The sequence below is a fragment of the Piliocolobus tephrosceles genome, chromosome 13 (genome assembly GCF_002776525.5).
Source record: "Piliocolobus tephrosceles isolate RC106 chromosome 13, ASM277652v3, whole genome shotgun sequence".
NCBI classification, from domain to species: Eukaryota; Metazoa; Chordata; class Mammalia; order Primates; family Cercopithecidae; genus Piliocolobus; species Piliocolobus tephrosceles.
In genome coordinates this window covers 5,885,273-5,903,090 of record NC_045446.1, presented here as the reverse complement: position 1 = coordinate 5,903,090, position 17,818 = coordinate 5,885,273, and the positions used below count along the sequence as shown (strand labels likewise).

The 17,818-nt window shown below is 46.3% G+C and overlaps 1 protein-coding gene across 1 annotated transcript in view; it reads left to right on the top strand.

Annotated features, from left to right (window-relative positions):
- TESMIN (testis expressed metallothionein like protein) overlaps nt 1–10,557 on the top strand; it is a 46,247-nt gene extending 35,690 nt beyond the window's left edge. Inside the window, exons 7-10 of the mRNA XM_023186104.1 lie at nt 2,051–2,153; nt 4,598–4,735; nt 6,873–7,048; nt 9,501–10,557. Of these exons, the coding sequence (XP_023041872.1) occupies nt 2,051–2,153; nt 4,598–4,735; nt 6,873–7,048; nt 9,501–9,717 (634 nt within the window). The 3' untranslated portion in view covers nt 9,718–10,557. The remainder of the gene's footprint in view (nt 1–2,050; nt 2,154–4,597; nt 4,736–6,872; nt 7,049–9,500) is intronic.
- The last annotated feature ends 7,261 nt before the right edge of the window (nt 10,558–17,818 follow it).

The following is a 17,818-nucleotide window of genomic DNA, read 5'->3' as shown; positions in this document are numbered from 1 at the left end:
TTTCTAGTCTCCTGCTAGAATGCTAGAAGCTGAGAAGAAACCTAGGGGTCCCAACATTCACTTTTCTTGAATTTGTTCATTATCATATCCCACACCCCGTGGTTTTGCTCCAAGAGAGTCACTTGTAGTCTCTGCCACTGTGGCAGGGGATCCCAGCTGCTTAGGAAGGAGGAGGAGTCTGGGGACTCGTGCCTTCCTGCAGAGAAGCCCTCTGGTGCTCTTCTTATCTCCCCTGGCTTTTCTCTCCCATGGAGGAACCTGGTGCTGCCCATTCCAGAGCCTTCCACAGCTCCTTCCCAGCTCTTTCCTGCTAACTTCGGGTTCAGCATTCTTGAGTCCGCCACACCAGTTTTCTTGCCCCTCTGCTGTCTGGCATCCAAACCTTCTGTCACTGTCCCCTTTCCCTTCTCTCCATCTGCATGGCTTGCAGGCTCGGGAGAGACCTTTATAGTTCCCCTTTCTCCCCGTGGGGGGTGTGTCTCTCCTCTCCCCTGTTGTGGAGTGGAGTTGTCTCTAATGATTCACTCCTTGGGGAGCTCGCCTTTCAGGGATCCACACTTTATGAGGGGTCTCTGGTCTCATGCTCACCTTTTACAGCCAGACTTTGTCTCCTGTCTCCTGCACGAGCAGCACGTTGGAACCCAAGCTCTGGGTCCTTAGGGACTGGCAGATGCCCCGGGGCAGCACTTAGCTGCTGCAGAACTCACTTCTCTGGGTTCACAATTTCTTGTCTTTTTGGCCACTGATGATCCTCTTTACTCTCCTGTTGACTTGACATTAAAATATTATTTTGAAATATGAAAATAATAATTATGAAAAGAATTGTGTTTGGGAATTCTGCCCCAGAGAGGTTTCTACAGCCCTCTGGTCCCCCGCACAGCCCTCACCGTGTTCCTGCAGCACTATGGGAAGCTTGACAGGCCCAGGGTTTCCCTCAGCAGTGCTTTGGGACTGGGAGGCTGAGCACCACGATTCCCACTCTACAGCTTGCAAAGCTGACTGGGCGCATGGGGAGAAGGTGGCAGAGCCTGTGTGGAAAACGAGTTGGAAGCTCTTTTCGATGAACCGTGCTCACAGAAGACAGCGACAGGGGTCTTCTCTGGTCAGAGGGGGAAGCCCTGGGGTGGCTGACGAACGCCCCACTGGCTCTCTGGAGCACCGGTCATAGGCAGCACAGTAGGAGTCCTTGCCTTGAGGCTACATTTTCACATGAATTAAGGAAAGCGTTGTCTCTGCCCAACCCAGGAAGGGTAAAGCGCGTGCCTGTGAACACCTCTGCCTTACAGCGCAGGAGCAGGCGTCGTAGAAGACTGTGGGAGGGGGGCTGGCTGCCAGCACCGCCGGCTCTCCCAGGAAGCCCTCAGAGCCAGTCCACAGCACTGCCACCCACCTGTGTGGCCCCAGGAGTCACAGGGCATGGTGGCATGTGCTCCAAGGGCTTCACTAGACTCGGGATTCCCGAACAACCCTCGCATTACAACCAAGAGGTATGACTGCAGCCGCCTCGTCCGTTCATTTCCTCTGCCATTCACTTCCCCCTCACAGAATGACAGTGAGATAAGGCCTAGGCCAGGTTCCACCTCTGGGTCCCATTAGTTTTCACTCAAAGTCAAGGTCTCGTGAAGAAGTGAACACACCTTCAGTCATGTTGGATGGATTGGGGTGGTTGATGGGAGGACAGCTCTTTGTTACTTGATGTTTCTGCCCACCAAACTTACCGTGCTCCTGGGAAAATGGCAGAGGACAATTAGGGGCCAGGGAGGATTGATTGATGGCAATGGATTTGCCAGGAAATTGTTTTGCTTTGCAAAATCCTATATTATGAAATGAATGGTTTTAACTAGTTTTGCGCCCTTCTGTGTTAGTCACTGGTGAGCATCATCCTGGTTGATCTAGTTCTCATATAAAAAGGAGTCTGAGCCATCTATAAAAGCGTTCGGTGTTGTGACTGCAGCACGTTGCCTGCTCTTTCCTTATACGTGTGTGCTCTTCTTTTCACTACTGACTGTGCTGTCTGTGCCTGCCACTCACTCTGTCCTTTCCTTCACAGGTACTGTGACTGCTTCGCCAGTGGGGACTTCTGCAACAACTGCAATTGTAATAATTGTTGCAATAACTTGCATCATGAAATTGAACGGTTTAAAGCCATTAAGGTAATAAATGTCCATTAAATGCATGCATTTTAAAAGCATTTCAAACTGTTTGAGATGTTCATAAAATGATCTCCAGAGATTCCTCATTGGAAAAAACCTACAGTTTTGAAGAATTTACATTGAACACAACTTGATTCCTGCTGGTGGGAGTATTGAACCATGACAAGTGGCTGTTATAAAAGTGGTAGGCAGAGAAAGGCCTTTTGCCCTTTATTATGTGGGAAGTCTTCAGAGATGCAGCAGTCTAGGAAGGTTCTGATTCAAGAACATGCGAATGTCCACTTTGTCTTGGAGTTTAGACATTTGAGGTCATCTCACATGGTATCCAGATAAGCATGAGCTAGAGCGGTGTAGTCACAAACGTGTAGACAGTCCCCTGTGTGAGAAGGCTGGGTGAAGTGCTCAGGCAGCCTACATTTTCAATTGTAAAATTTAACAATTTAAATTTCACCCCTCAGCTTCCAGAAGAAAAGAATCTAGGTTTTCCCAGCGATGCAAAAGGTTACTTCGATGGCCCCGATGACCACTCTGCTGAAGGCTAAACACAGGAGCTTGCAGCTTTTATCCCTTTCTGTAGGCACAAAAGATAATCAGGGAGAAGGGAGGGACAGTTAGGCTCAGGGTTGTCAACCCACTCCAGGGAGACACTTCCAGTGCCCACTCATTCACGAAGGGAAATTGAGAGCCATCGACTGTAGACCTGAGACTGTCCTGTGCAGATAGGACACAATGATAAGGGTGTGGCTGCTCTCTGCATTGTCTTCTAAAATAATTTAATTCTCCTCTTGAATTATGGATAAAGGACTTGAAATATCTTACCAATTTTGATATAGCCAGATCCATAGGACAGAAGAAAATTGTCATGCGTGTAAACTTGAGTACATTTTATTTAGGGATAAAGAGTACTATCTACAATTAAAACTATAAAACCAAAAAGGGTTGGAATTCTCATACATTGCTGATAGGAATATAAAGGGGTACAACCACTTCGGGAAATTGTTTGACAATAGCTACAAAAACTAAACCTGTGTGTATGCTACGATCCAGCCATTTCCTTCCTCAAAATATAGCCAACAGAAACGAGCACCAGTGTCCACCAGGAGACTTGTACAGGGATGTTCATAGCAGCTTCATTCAGAGTAACCAGACACTGGAAACAGGCCAAACATCCATGGGTGGTAGAATGGATGAATCCACACATTGATGAAAAGCAGGAGCTACATACAGCTAAGCGCAGCAGTGCGGACGGACCTCCCAGTTGTTATCTGAGGGAGGCAGCCGACGCAGGAGTACAAGCTGTGGGATTCCTGTGGCACCAGCATAGGCAAACCTAAAGCCCTCTACGTCTGAATAGCGTTCCCCGCGGGGGTGCACCACTGGGGAGGAGTCACAAGGCAGCCTGTGCTCTAGCTTGATCTTGGTAGCAGGTACACAGGTGTGCGCAGGTACATAGGTATGCGCATGTGCACAAGATCATCATGCCACAGCTGCAGATATGTGCCTCCACTGCCTGTCACACTTCAGTGATCCGTGAAAATGCCTAAAGCCGCGCACCGCAGGCTGGGGCTGTCCAGCAGCACATTGTGCAGCGATGGCCTTGTGCTGGGGGCTGTGCTGCTGGATAGCACCGATTCCAGATGTCAGCCCCAGGAGGGGGAAGGGAGGCCACGGACTTCCACTGTGACCTCTCTGTTGTTTGAATTTTTACAAAGAGCATTGAATCATTTTGTATGTAAAGATATGTATGTATTTGTGTGTATAGATCGATTAAAAAGGGACAACAAATAGACCTGGATAACAAATTGTGTGTATTGCTTGAGAAAGGCGTGGCCCAACGGTTGAGACCTGCTCTGAAGTCAGCACGGGGACTTTGAATCGGGATCTTGCCACTTACCTGCAGTTTTTTAACCTCTCGGTGCCTGGATTTCTCCATGTATAGAGCAATCATACGGTAGTAGATTTTACTTCCCGAGATTTCTGAGGATTACATGAGAGGGCATGTATATATAAATCCCATGGAAAGACGCCCGGCACACGGTGTGTTGAGGCAGTGTGAGCTGCTAGTATGGTCCACGGTCTCAACCATTTTAGGAAAGAGGGCTCCAGAAATGCTGGATGGAAACGTGTCCACACGGAAATAATGATTTTCTTTGCATCTTTACCATCTATTTTTTTTTTTTTTTTTTTTTTTTTACGGTAAATATGTAAGACTTGGAAACTCAGGAAACAAAACATGAAGAAACCTTAGCTACAATATACCTTTTTGTGTATGGAAACAAATTGAAATCAAACAAGAAGGGGCTGCACCTTCTGAACCATGTAAAGAGAGTCACTGCTTACTGTGGCAGCTTTTACAACAACAACCAGGTTCAAATGAGATGCCGTTTTGAGCTGAGTTTTGAATGATAATATCCCTCCTGATGGAGCTTCCCATTCTACCCTAGGCATGTCTTGGTAGAAATCCAGAAGCTTTCCAGCCAAAAATTGGGAAAGGCCAATTGGGCGATGTCAAGCCCCGGCACAACAAAGGGTGCAACTGCAGGAGGTCGGGCTGCCTGAAGAATTACTGCGAGTGCTATGAGGTTAGTGCCCAGCTCCCTAACTCACCAACAAAAAACACAGGTAAATATTTTGAGTAACTTTTGTGGTTAAAACACTTCGCTGTAATTTAAAAAGATAAATATAATTATTTTTTTCTTCCAGGGTTTCTAGAAGGGCACATGTATTAATCTGAATTAATTTCCCAAATACCAGCTGAGCTTTGTGAACCAGGCCAATTCACCGAGGGCTCCTTTTGGAGCATGTTGCTTCCCCCGAGCCCAGCCCTGAGTACCCAAGGAGGGTGCCCTCTGCGTGGCTTTGTCCTTCTGCAGCCACTGATCCACGCTGGTCCTCCAGCAGGGTAGAGGCTCCCAGAGGGCAGCCGTGCCTCTTCCTCCCTGAGCAAAGCCCAAGTGCTCTAGGTGGGGCCGTGGGGGACAGTTTGGTCTCAAAGACTCAGTCTGTTCCAGGTCCCTGTGGCACTTGTCCCCAGACATCCATTCACCTGGTGCTTTGACCAAGGGTAGCTCCTCCCTGGCTCACAGGCCCATCAGAGACCAGAATGGACAGTCAGCCGAAGCCAATGGAGGGAGGCTAACAAAGCAAGCTGCAGATCACAGCCTGGACAAAAGTTTTTTCTTTTCCCAAAGATGTAATGACAGCAGAGGGACCCACTTTCCCCTTCAGTGCTGTTGCTGTTTCACCTCTCTTTGCTCTTTCTCTTTTCCTTTTCCTTTGTGTTGAGGGAAAGGAAGAAAGGGAAAGTGAGGGAACCCTTAGGCCCTATCAGGGGAGTGGCTGAGCAAACCTTCCTTACAAACCTCTGTTTTGGTTTGCTTGAGGTCTTTTGGGGGTTCCTGTGAATTACACTTTTCAAAGGCTGTCTGTCACAGAGGGTCAGGCTTGAGAATAGTCCTCCAGATTCTGGAGACATGCACTGAAAGACCTGGGAAGGTGGACCCCACAGTCCCCAGCAAAGAGGTGGAAAACACAATCAAAACATGACAGAGATGCACAGTTGAAACGGAGTGACATCACCCCCGAGGAACCAATTCCAACCACACTCACAATAGCTCCTGTGTCCTGCAAAACGCCCTCACTGGCTGCCACGAAACTACGGCTCAGCCCACTTCCCCAAGGCCAAGCCTGTGCTGGGCACAGCCCACAGAATGTGCAGCCTCCCAGGAAAGGGATAGCACTGTCCTTTAGTCTTTGGTGTTTGTGTAGACTAGAAGCTCTGAAAAGCCTCCTGCTTCAAAACACCCAGAGGTGCACATGAAACAGAACGCATCCCCCTGAAGATGCATCTCTCAGCTGGAAAGAACAGAGGGAAATCCCCGGGCGGCTGAAGGAAAGAGAAAGCCAAAAACCATAGTGATTGGCAGTGCCAGCTCTTGGTCAGCCCCTGGGGCCCACATGAACAAGGATTTGGCATGAGGGGGCATGAGGGGGCTTGCTGGGTACAGATGGGACATGCCGGCCCCCTGAGCATCACATTGCCAGGAAAAGCTTGAAACAAAATCCAACCGCAAGGCAGCAGGAGAGGTCTCCCCTGAGAGCTCCCAGCCACAGACCTGCTCTTGGGCAGATTTCGAATTCTACTCTCTTGTGCATTCTCTGCACCCATAGAAACAGCATAATAGCCTCCCATGCTGAAAGAGAACCATAAGCTAGAGTTTTATAATCAGCGAAGGCAGGCTTTCTTCAAAACAAGTCAAACGAAGCAGCCTATTGGCTCCCTGGTGGACAAGGAAGAGCAATGCCCTCTCTGTGCTTGGGACTCAAACCCACACACTCGGCCTCCGCTCCGTCAGCAGCAAGACTACTGCATCTCCACTACAGCAGCGTGTGATGAAAACTGCAGATCTCACACACACACACATTCTCAAACCCACACACTCAGTCACACACATTCATATTCACTCACACATATGCACATACATACCCAAACCCCACATACACTCACATGCACACACACGCACACTCGACACACATCTCACACACACACTCAACACACTCACCCACACATTCACACTCACACACACTCAGTCTCTCTCTGTCTCTCTCTCTCTCGTGGGCAAATATACACAAAGAATTATTTAAGGTCCAAATAGAATTCGTCAGCTTTTGATGACTTGTGGGACCACCTAATTTTATTGAAGCATTTTGTATTACCAGGCCAAAATTATGTGTTCTTCTATTTGCAAATGCATTGGTTGCAAAAATTATGAAGAAAGCCCAGAACGAAAGACACTAATGAGCACGCCAAACTACGTGCAGGCTGGAGGTTTGGAAGGCAGCCGCCATCTGCCACCAACGAAATTTTCAGGACTTCCAAAATTCAGTCAGTATAGGTACGTACTTTGAACTAACCTCTGCTAATAGAGGGAACAGAGGTTAATTTGAGCGGAGAATTAAGGACAATTTATCCACTGGAAAGAATGTGTGAGCCTGCAGGGGCGGGCGTGTGTTCGGGGGGCAGAGGGAAGCCATTCCTCCCTCCGTGGGCTAATCCTGGGTGGCGACTGTGTTTCGTTAGAGGCCCTGCTGCGGAAACCTGTTTTGTCCTCTTTGTCTTCTTGGCTCGGCCTTTTCATCCTCACTGTCTGAGTTACTCCTGTTTTGTACCAGATGAAAGAGCCCTGCTGCCAGGATCACCAGCAGGGCCAGCAGAGTTCTGACACTGCCTTTGCGTTAATTCAGAGCCACACCGACCCGGGGCAGCAAAGAGAGCGCGTACCTCCCTGTCCTTTATCGTGGGGAGTGGCAGCAAAGAGCTGTGCTTGGTCCGAATTGTTTTCCTTACTAAGCGATTGTGGATCTGGATTAGTTGGATAATTTTGCATTTATCAGTTTTAAAGCCGCATTGTAATCCTAGTAGTTCTCAAAGGTTGAGTCATAATTTTACTATCTATTAGATTCCATTCATTTGTTTAAAAAAAACTTCTTTGAGTTCAGTGTAATGGTCAATCAAGATAAAGTACCAGATGTCATTAATTAATATTTTGCAAAGCCAAATTCATGCTTATTTGGTTAGAGAGTATCAGAAATACTCATGACTGTGACCTGCAGGGGTGTTTTTTTTCTTTGTTTGTTTGTTTTTTGTTGTTTTTTTTTGAGACCAGGGTTTTCACTCAGTTGCCCAGGCTGGAGTGCAGTGGTGCGATCACAGCTCACACAGCCTCAGCCTCCCCAGATTCAGGTGATCCTCCCACCTCAGCCTCCTGAGTAGCTGGGACTACAGGCACATGCCACCACATCTGGCTGATTTTTCCATTTTTTGTAGAGATGGGATCTCACCATATTGGTCTCGAACTCCTGAATGGTGGTTCACCCACCTCTGCCTCCCAAAGTACTGAGATTACAGGCGTAAGCCACTGCACCCAGCCGACCTGCAGAGGTCTTTATCAGTAAAAATTGACCAAAAGTTGGCTGCATTGTCTGTGAAGTGATGTGTCAAAATGTCATCACCTGCAGCAGCATGTGTGTTCCGTGGGGTCCGGCAGGGGCCTGTGCACTAGAGCCTGGTCTTGCAGTGTTAACGGCCCTTCTTTTCCCAAGGGCAGCCCTGTCTTCTTCTTCAACCAAAGTCATTGTGTATTGTCTTTATAGAGAGACTTTAATCCAATATTTTGCTCTATTTTTATAATCCAACACTTTTTAATCTTTTATAAAGTTTTCCTGAAAATTTGTCAACTTAGCACCACCTGGGTTGCTGTCTAGCTGAGCCACAGTTGCCCGTTGAGCTCAGCCGGGAGAATAGCTGGTCCTGGGTGATACGGTGCAACTTGTCCTTCAGAACCTCTTTCACAGCTCCAAGTGGCATCGAGGGGGAAGGCCGTACTGACAGCAGGACCCCAAGGCTTGACGGGCAAGTCCTCAGAACACTTGGCCTGCTCTGGCTGCACATAGTCCTGTGGGGAGGAGAGGCGGACACCCAGCATGGACAGGACTCAGAGCAAAGCTGCCCAGCTTGTCCCCATGCCCTGCCTCAGCTGAGAGTCCTGCTTCCGCAATTTCCCGCCTGGCCCACCTACTTGACTCTGTAGCCCGGGATCCTCTGGGTTTGTCAGTGGATCTAATTTTGAGGAAATTTCAAACCCGCCATGAGAGGGATGTCAAAAACTGACAGATTTACTTGTCCTCTGTGTTGTTATTCTAAAAGCAGTTAATCCTTTCTTTCTTTTCTTTCTTTCTTTTTTTTTTTTTTTTTAAGAGACAGGATCTCGGCCGAGCGTGGTGGCTCACGCCTATAATCCCAGCACTTTGGGAGGCTGAGGAGGGCAGAGCACAAGGTCAGGAGATTGAGACTACCCTGGCCAACATGGCCAAACCCCATCTCTACTAAAAATACAAAAATTAGCCGGGCATCATGGCACATGCCTATAATCCCAGCCACTCGGGAGATTGAGGCAGGAGAATCACTTGAACCAGGGAGTCGGAGGTTGCAGTGAGCCAAGATCGTGCCATTGTACTCCAGCCTGGTGACAGAGCAAGACTCAGTATCAAAAAAAAAAAAAAAAACAGAAAGAAAAAAAAAAAGAGACAGTGTCTCACTTTGTTGGCCAGGTTGGTTTCGAACTCCTGGCTTCAGACCATCCTCCTGCCTTGGCCTCCCAAGGTGCTGGGATTACAGGCCACTGTGCCTGGTCTAATAGTTTCCAGTATGAGGAAGACAACATTAGATTTTAGTGGATGATGTTCTTTAAAATAGTGTGTACAAGCAATGTTCTGTTGAATGTAAATAGTACTATAGGTAGAAACCGTGCGCTGTTGAGCGGCCTTTAACTACGCTGTTTCTGACAGGCGGCCTTCCTCATGCATCTCCTGGGAGGTGGTGGAGGCCACGTGCGCCTGCCTGCTGGCTCAGGGAGAAGAGGCCGAGAAAGAACACTGCTCCAAGTGCCTGGCAGAGCAGATGATCCTGGAGGAATTTGGAAGGTGCTTATCACAGATTCTCCACACTGAGTTTAAATCCAAGGGGTTGAAAATGGAGTACAGTACAGTAGAGTATAAAGTGTGAATGCGTGTTGATTTTGTCTTAGTCTAGAAATCTCTAGTTTAGAAAGGTTGTTTAGGGGAACATGAGGTCGGCTCTGCAGCAACCACCAGGCTCCCCTGCGTCCCTGGGTCCAGGGAGTTTACTCAGAGCTCTCTGAAGATGTGCCAACCCGTGCCCCCTTTTCTGAGGAGGTGCGTGACCTGAGCACTGTTTGTCTGGCCCAGAGGAAAGAGCTTGGGTTCCCATAGTCCTGGGAGAGTGTCTGCAGGGCAGTGGCAGGCAGAGTAGGGCAGGCCCTGTGGAGAGCAGAGCAGAGCAGGGGAGGGCAGAGCAGGCCCTGAGGAGAGCTCACTCCAGTCGACTCTTCCTCTTGGAGAATGTTGCTCTGGAGGCTGCTCTGCGTAAAAACCCTAATGGTTTCTTGTTTGTTTTTCAAATTATTTAGAAATAAGTTCTCCAGATAGTCTGTTATGATACCACTTAAAATCTCTGGAGAATTACCGAACACCCAAAGATTTTCTGTAGTGTAGACATTTCCCCAGAGGCACGCGAGCTGTCAGTCTTTCCTAAGGCTCCCAGGAGACGCAGGCAAATGGGGCCTCGCAGGCCGGGCTTGCACCAGCATGTCTTGAGTTAGCGGACTTAAAATTATCTAGTTTCTTCTGTGTTTCTACTTGAATTGTGGAAAAGCTCTATTATCCAATTAACTTCTCCATAATTATTGTTGTAATATTATTATTATTTGTAAAATATGGTTCACATAACTAGCTTGTGGAAACCAGCAGGTAAAATGAATTCTTAAGTTGACGCTTTCGGTTCTGTTGTAAAGCAAAGATGAATAAAAATTTCCAGTGTCTTCAATTGTTGTCATTAACTTAATAACTGAAAATGTGTTCATCTGATGAGTACCCACCCTGAAATGCATTGAGAGAATATTCTTTCATGTTTCTGCATTCATTAATAGTGTTGGCCACTTAGAGGGTGTTTAGGAAACTCAAGTACAAGTGCAGCGGAGACAGAAGTATGGCTGCCGGGCCCAGGCACTGGGCACATAAGTGAGCAAGCAACCAGGGAGGATGCTGTCTTTTGTGGAGCTGTCTTTTGTGGAGCTGTGTCTGGAACAGTCTAGTTGCAAACACAGCCACAGGAAGCCACAGAGGAGAAAAGGAAGACTGAATTCTTCCCCTTTGCAATTCCCTTTGGACCCTTGGGATCCAGAGTCTGTGGCAGAAAACCAGAGGTAAAGACATGCGTTGTGACACGGGGAACCCTCAGCCAGCCATACTCCCCACTTGCTGTGTGTGCTTTCGGTCCCGTCAGCATCGTGGCGAGCAGGGAGACGCCCTGCTGGAGGAGCCACCTGGCCCCCTTCACCCTTGGGGGCTGGAAGGTGACCTGGAAATGGGGACTTCGGGAGCTGCCTCTGTGGGGGCTGCCTCTATCCTGCTGTCCCTCTCGGCAGCACAGCCAGCAGCAAGATCTGCCAGCCACATGAGTAATGTTAAAGTTTCTAGTAGCTACATGTAAAAATTTGAAATGGAACAGATAAAATTCGTTTTATTAATCTTTTATTTATCCCATCGTTTCAATATGTAATCATAATGAAAATGATTGAGATTTCACGTTCCTTTGTGTGTACCCAATATTTGAAATGCAGGGTGTCTTGTATTCACAGCAGGTCTCAGTTGGCACCAGCCAAGAGGGTTCAGGCACCTCAGCACAGCCCTGAGGCACCGAGTGGAGGGAGGAAAAGGGAACAGTGTCCTCCAGCATTCTCCTGAGGCAAAGGGCTGCCTAGGGAGATCCTGAACCAGGTGTGGCCCACCCGCAGAGCCTGGAGGAAGTGTGAGCAGGAAACTCAGTGAGGGGCTGGGAATACAGGCCCCCACATTACACCGGAGCTCACCCTGAATCCCCGGCTCCTAGGGAGAAGGAGCCTGCGCTGGCCAAGGATGCGCTGACTGTGGCCAGGTGCACTTGAGCTAACGCCTGAGGTGAGGGAAGAGCCAACCTGAGCAGGCATGAGCCCTGCAGGGTCTTCCAGCAGAGAAGAACTTGCTGAGTAGGTGCCACTTGCAGGGGATCCCGTCTGAGAAGTGAAAGCCGAGAGACAGACGTGGATAAAGCCACTATGCCGACCAGAGACTGTGCAGAAAATGACTATAAAGCTGGAAAATCACATCTTTTATGTCTGGCGGAGAGCCAGTGCTATTTTAAAGCGATATACAAATTAACGTATCATGTTCTTATCTGAGAGTGTAGCTGTGCACATTTAACCATTTCTTTTTTTTTTTTTTTAAGATGGAGTCTCACTCTGTTGCCCAGGCTGAAGTGTGATGGCCTAATCTCAGCTCACTGCAACCTCCGCCTCCTGGGTTCAAGTGATTCTCCTGCCTCAGCCTCCTGAGTAGCTGGGATTACAGGCATGCACCACCATGCCTGGCTAATTTTGTATTTTTAGTAGAGATGGGGTTTCACCATGTTGGTCAGGCTGGTCTGGAACTCCTGACCTCAGGTGATCCGCCCACCTCGGCCTCCCAAAGTGCGGGTATTACAGGCGGTGTGCCACCGTACCCAGCCTTAATCGTATCTTTCTACTCTGTACCTATTAAATAACTCGGACCACCTTTGTGATTAAGGTTAAATTATCTATTGGTTTTGGTTTTTTGTTTTGTTTATCCGAAAGGAAAAAAAAAAAACAAACAAAAAACCTTGTTTTTTCGTAGACACGGAGAAGAAATCATTGTTTGGAATGATACGCACTGAAATCGCTCTTTCCTCTCAGTGAACACAGGCTGCGCACTGCACAGAAAGTCTGGCAGCCAGGGAGCATCCTTAGGAGAGAAGGTGCTGTTGGCGGCGGAAGGTCCGCAGAAGGCTTGGTGTATCCATTCCGGCTTGGATGCTCTTATCCCCTTACAAACCTCTCACCAGTACCTGAAGTTCTGCCAGCACTGTTCCCTTTTCAGTGGGGGCGCGGTTTAAAACCATAATAAGTTATCGTACGGAGTCAGTTAATACCCTGTCTCAGGGAATTCCAAGGTTGAACCCTCATCCAGGATAAGACGATGAGAGCAGCCAGAGGATCCAGAGAGCAGGAGGGGGCAGAAGAGGAAGCAGGGAGGAGGCCTCCCGTTCTGCAGGCGACGCGCTCTTTAGGAAGGCACTCAGGCACAGCTGGGGCCCCGTGAAGCCGCGCAGAGCCTTGTGCATGGGGCCGGCTGTGCGGTCTCCCTGCTGCACTCTCTCCAGGAGTCCTTCCATAGCCTCAGAGGAGGGAGGAAGCACCGAGCGGCATCTTTCCCCAGCCCTGCCTCCATCCTGCGACCGACCCCCGGCCCCCAGCAGAGGCTGGAGAGCAGCAGGGAGCACTGCCCGGCCCCAGCCACTGATAAAACTAGAATTGAACACTGTGATTGCATGGATGTTCTCTTCATATATTTAAAAATGATTATCAGGAAAAAGTTTGAGTCTCCTAAAAATGGTAGCGGATTTGTTTGTTTGTTTTTCAACAAACTTTAATTGAAACTTTAATGTTTGATATTTTAAATTTTGCCTTGACTTTCAGGAAATTCAGAAGTAAATCTATTCAATACCAGAAATCACATTAGCCCAGGCTTAGGATTAACTGTCTTTCTCTTTTTTCCATACAGCTTTCCTTTTTTAAACATGCTTTTTATTTGTACTATTATATGCATCTTTAACTCTAAACCATTTCATATCTTTGTTGGAAATAGACTATAGAAACATTATTACCATATTATGAAGACAGAGTCTGCAGTGACAACCTTTTAAATGATGATTTCCTAGAAATACACATCTTTAATAGAGGCAGAGTCTTACTCTGTTGCCTATGCTGGAGTGCTGTGGTGTGATCATAGCTTACTGCAGCCTCAAACTCCTGGCCTCAAGCAATCCTCCCAGGTAGCTAGAACTACAGGCTCACACCACCATACTCAGCTAAGTTTTTGTATTTTTATTTTTTGTAGAGACAGGGTCTTGCTATATTGCCCAGGCCTTAAACTCCTAACCTCAAATGATCTTCCCTCCCTGGCCTCCTGAAGCGCTGAGGTTACAGGTGTGAGACACCACGCTGGGTCTCTATTTTTTTTACTAGAGTATTTTTTTAGAGTAGTTTTGGGTTCACAGCAAAACTGAGCAGGAAGTGCAGAGATTTCCCATATAATCCATGCCCCCCAAAACGGCAGCCTCCCCACTACCAACATTCCTCACCAGAGCCGTCCCTTTGTTACAGCTGATGAACCCACAGTGATACACCATCATCCAAAGTGATACACCATACACCCAAAGCCCACGCCGAGGTTAGGATTCCCGCTTGGTATTCCACATGCTGTGGGTTTTGACAAATGTACAATGGCACATATCCAGGGTTACAGCACACAGAACAGTCTCACTGCCCTAAGCCACCCCTGTGTTCGGCCTGTTCATCCTTCCCTCCCCACAACTCCTGGTGGCCACTGATATTTTTACTCTCTCCACAGTTTTACCTTTCCCAGAATGTCACTTAGGTGGGATCATACAGTAGGTAGCCTCTTCAGACTGGCTTCTTGCACTTGGGAGTATGCATTTATGTCCTCCGTATCTTTTCATGGCTTGATAGCTCATCAAGCTTAGCACTGAATAATATTCCGTTGCCCGGATGTACCACTGTTCACCCCTTCACCTCCTGAAGAACACCTGAGTTGCTTCCAAGTTTGGGCAACTCGGAATAAAGCTGCCGTAAATATCTGCATGCAGGTTTCTGTGCAGACACAAGTTTTTAATCCCTTTGGGTAAACATCAGTGCGCACGACTTCTGGATCATGTAATAAGAATATGTTTAGTTTTGCATGAAACCACCAAGCTGTCTTCCAAAGTAGCCGTATCATTGAGTATTCCTACCAGCAGTGAACGAGAGTTCCTGTGGCTGGTTCCATCTCCTCACCAGCACTTAGCGTTGTCAGTGTTTGGGATTTTACCCGTCCTCATAGGTGTGTCCTGGTATCTCACTGCTATTTTAATTTGCAGTTCCCCAATGACATATGATGTTGAGCGTATCTCCGTATGCCTACTTTCCATCTGCATATCTTCTTTGGTGAGATGTCAGTTGAGGTCTTTTGCTCATTGTTTAATTGGGTTGTTTCCTTTCTTATTGTTGGGTTTTACGAATTATTTGTGTATTTTGGATAACAGTCCTTTATTAGATACATCCTTTGCAAATATTTTCTCCCAGTCTGTGGCGTGTCTCCTCACTTTCCTGACAGTGTATTTTGCAGAGTGGAAGTTTTTAATAAAGTCCAACTCATCAATTTTTTTTTTTCGTGGATCATGCCTTTGGCATAGTGTCTAAAAAATCATTGCCATATCCAGACCATCCATATTTTCTCCCATGTTATCATCTAGGGATTTTATTTTATTTTATTTTTGAGATGGATTCTCTCTCTGTCCCCCAGGATAGAGTGCAGTGGGGCAATCTCGGCTCACTGCAACCTCCGCCTCCCGGGTTCGAGTGACCCTCCTACCTTAGCCTCCTGAGTGGCTGGGATTACAGGCTCCTGCTACCACGCCTGGCTAAGTTTTGTATTTTTAGTAGAGACGGGGGTTTCACCATGTTGGCCAGGCTGGTCTCGAACTGATGACCTCAAGCAATCCTCCCATCTTGGCCTTGCAGTGTGCTAGGATTACACGTGTGAGTTCACTGCACCTGGCCAATCTTTCAGGAATTTTATAGTTTACAATTTACATTTAGGTCTATGATCTATTTTGAGTTAATTTTGGTGAAAGGGATAAGAGGCTTTGTCTAGAGTCATGTGTTTGCATATGAGTGTCCAGTTGTTCCGGCACCATCTGTCAAAAAGGCTGTCTTTTCTCCATGATATTGCTTCTGTTCCTTTGTCAGAGATCAGTTGGCTCTGTTTGTATGAGTCTGGGCCCTCTATTCTGTTCCACTGATCTATTTTTCTATCCTTTTACTGATACCACACCATCTTGATTACTGTAGCTTTATAGTAGCCTTCCAACTTTGTTCTTTTCTTTCAATATTTTTTTGGCTATTCTGGTTCTTTTGCCTCTCCATATAAACTTTAGAATCAGGGGTTGTTTTTTGGTTTTTTTGTTTGTTTGTTTGTTTGAGACAAGATCTCAGTATGTTGCCCAGGCTGGAGTGCAGTGGCGTGTGATCATGACTCACTGCACCATTGACCTCCCAGGCTCAAGTGATCCTCCTGTCAGCCTCCTGAGCAGCTGGTACCACAGGTGTACATCAGCATGCCTGGCTCATTTTTTTTAATTATTTGTAGAGACAAGGTCTCACTATGTTGTCCAGGTTGGTCTCAAACTCCTGGGCTCAAGCGATCCTCCTGCCTTGGCCTCACAAAGTGCTGGGATTATAGGCATGAGCCACTATGCCTGGCCCAGGAATCAGTTTTTTGCTATCCACAAAATAACTTGCCACAATTGTTATTGGAATTGTGTTGAATTTATACATCAGATTGGGAATATCTAATGTTTGACAATATTGAGTCTTCTTATCCGCATGCATGGAATATTTCTCCATTTATTTAGCTCTGTATATATTTCTTTCATCGGAGTTACATAGTTTTCCTCATAGAGGTTTTGGTAAATGCATACCTAGTATTACATTTTGGGGGAGTGCTAACGTAAATGGTATTGCATTTTTAATTTCAAATTTTACTTGTTCATTGCTGGCATATAAGAAAGCTATTGACTTTTGTTTATTAACCTTGTATCCTGGAACTTTGCTATAATTGCTTATTAATTCCAGGAGGTTTGTTGTTGTTGATGATACCTTTGGAAGTTCTGCATAGATGCTCATGATGTCTGCAAACAAAGCTTTATTTATTCCTTCCCAATCTGTAAACTTTGTATATATACATCCTTTTCTTATCTTATTGCATTAACTAGGCATTCCAGTACAATGTTTAAAAGAGTGATGAGAGAGAACATCTTTGGCTTCTTTTCCTCACTATTAATTATGATATTAGCTATAGGTTTTTAGTAGGTGTTCTTTACCATGTTGACAAAGTTCGCCTCTATTTCTAGTTCTTATTAGGAATGGGTGTTAGATTTTGTAAAATGCTTTTTCTGCGTGCATTGATATAATTATGGGATCTCTCTTCTTTAGCTTGTTGATTTGGTGAATTACATCAATTGATTTTTGAATGGTACACCAGCTTTGCATACCTGTGACAAATTCCACTTAGTCATGGAGTATAATTTTATTTACACATTGTTAGATTTAATTTGCTAATGTTTTGTTGAGGATTTTTGCTTGTATGTTCATGAGAGATATTGGTCTATAGTTTTCTTTTAATGTCTTTGTCTGGTTTGGGTTTTAGAGTTATGCTGGCCTCATAGAATGAGTTAGGAAATATTCCCTTCGGCTCTATCTTCTGGAAGAGATTATAGAGAATTTAAAATAATTTCTTTCCTAAATGTTTGCTAGAATTCAACAGTGAACCCATCAGGGCTTCCAAAAATATTTTAACTTGCTGCTTTAAAAATCAAAGTTTTCATTTTGCAATAACTATAAATTCACACGCAGTTTTAAGAAGTAATACAGAGAAATGCAATGTACCCTTTATCCAGTTTTCCTAATGATATAACATCTTACAAATCTATAGGACAATATGACAACCAAGATAGCGACATTGATACTGTCAAGAGACAGAACATTTCTGTCACCTCAAGGGTTTCTCAAGTTCAAGTTGCCCACATACATTTTTCCACCATCCCCATCCCCTCCCTAGCCCCGGTAACCACTAATCTGTTCTCCATTTCTATAATATTGTCATTTCAAGGATGTTGGATACATGGAATTATATAGGATGTAACTTTTGGAAACTTTTTTTTAAAGACAGGGTCTTGCCCTCTCGCCCAGGCTGAAGTACAATTGTGTGATCATAGCTCACTGTAACCTTGAACTCCTGGGCTGAAGGGATTCTCCCCCACCTTAGCCTCCCAAGTAGCTAAGACTACAGGCACACACCACCATGCTTGGCTAATTATTTTTATATTTTATTTTTTGTAGAGACAAAGTCTTGCTATGTTGCCCAGGCTGGTCTTGAACTCCTGAACTCAAGAAATCCTCCCACCTCAACTT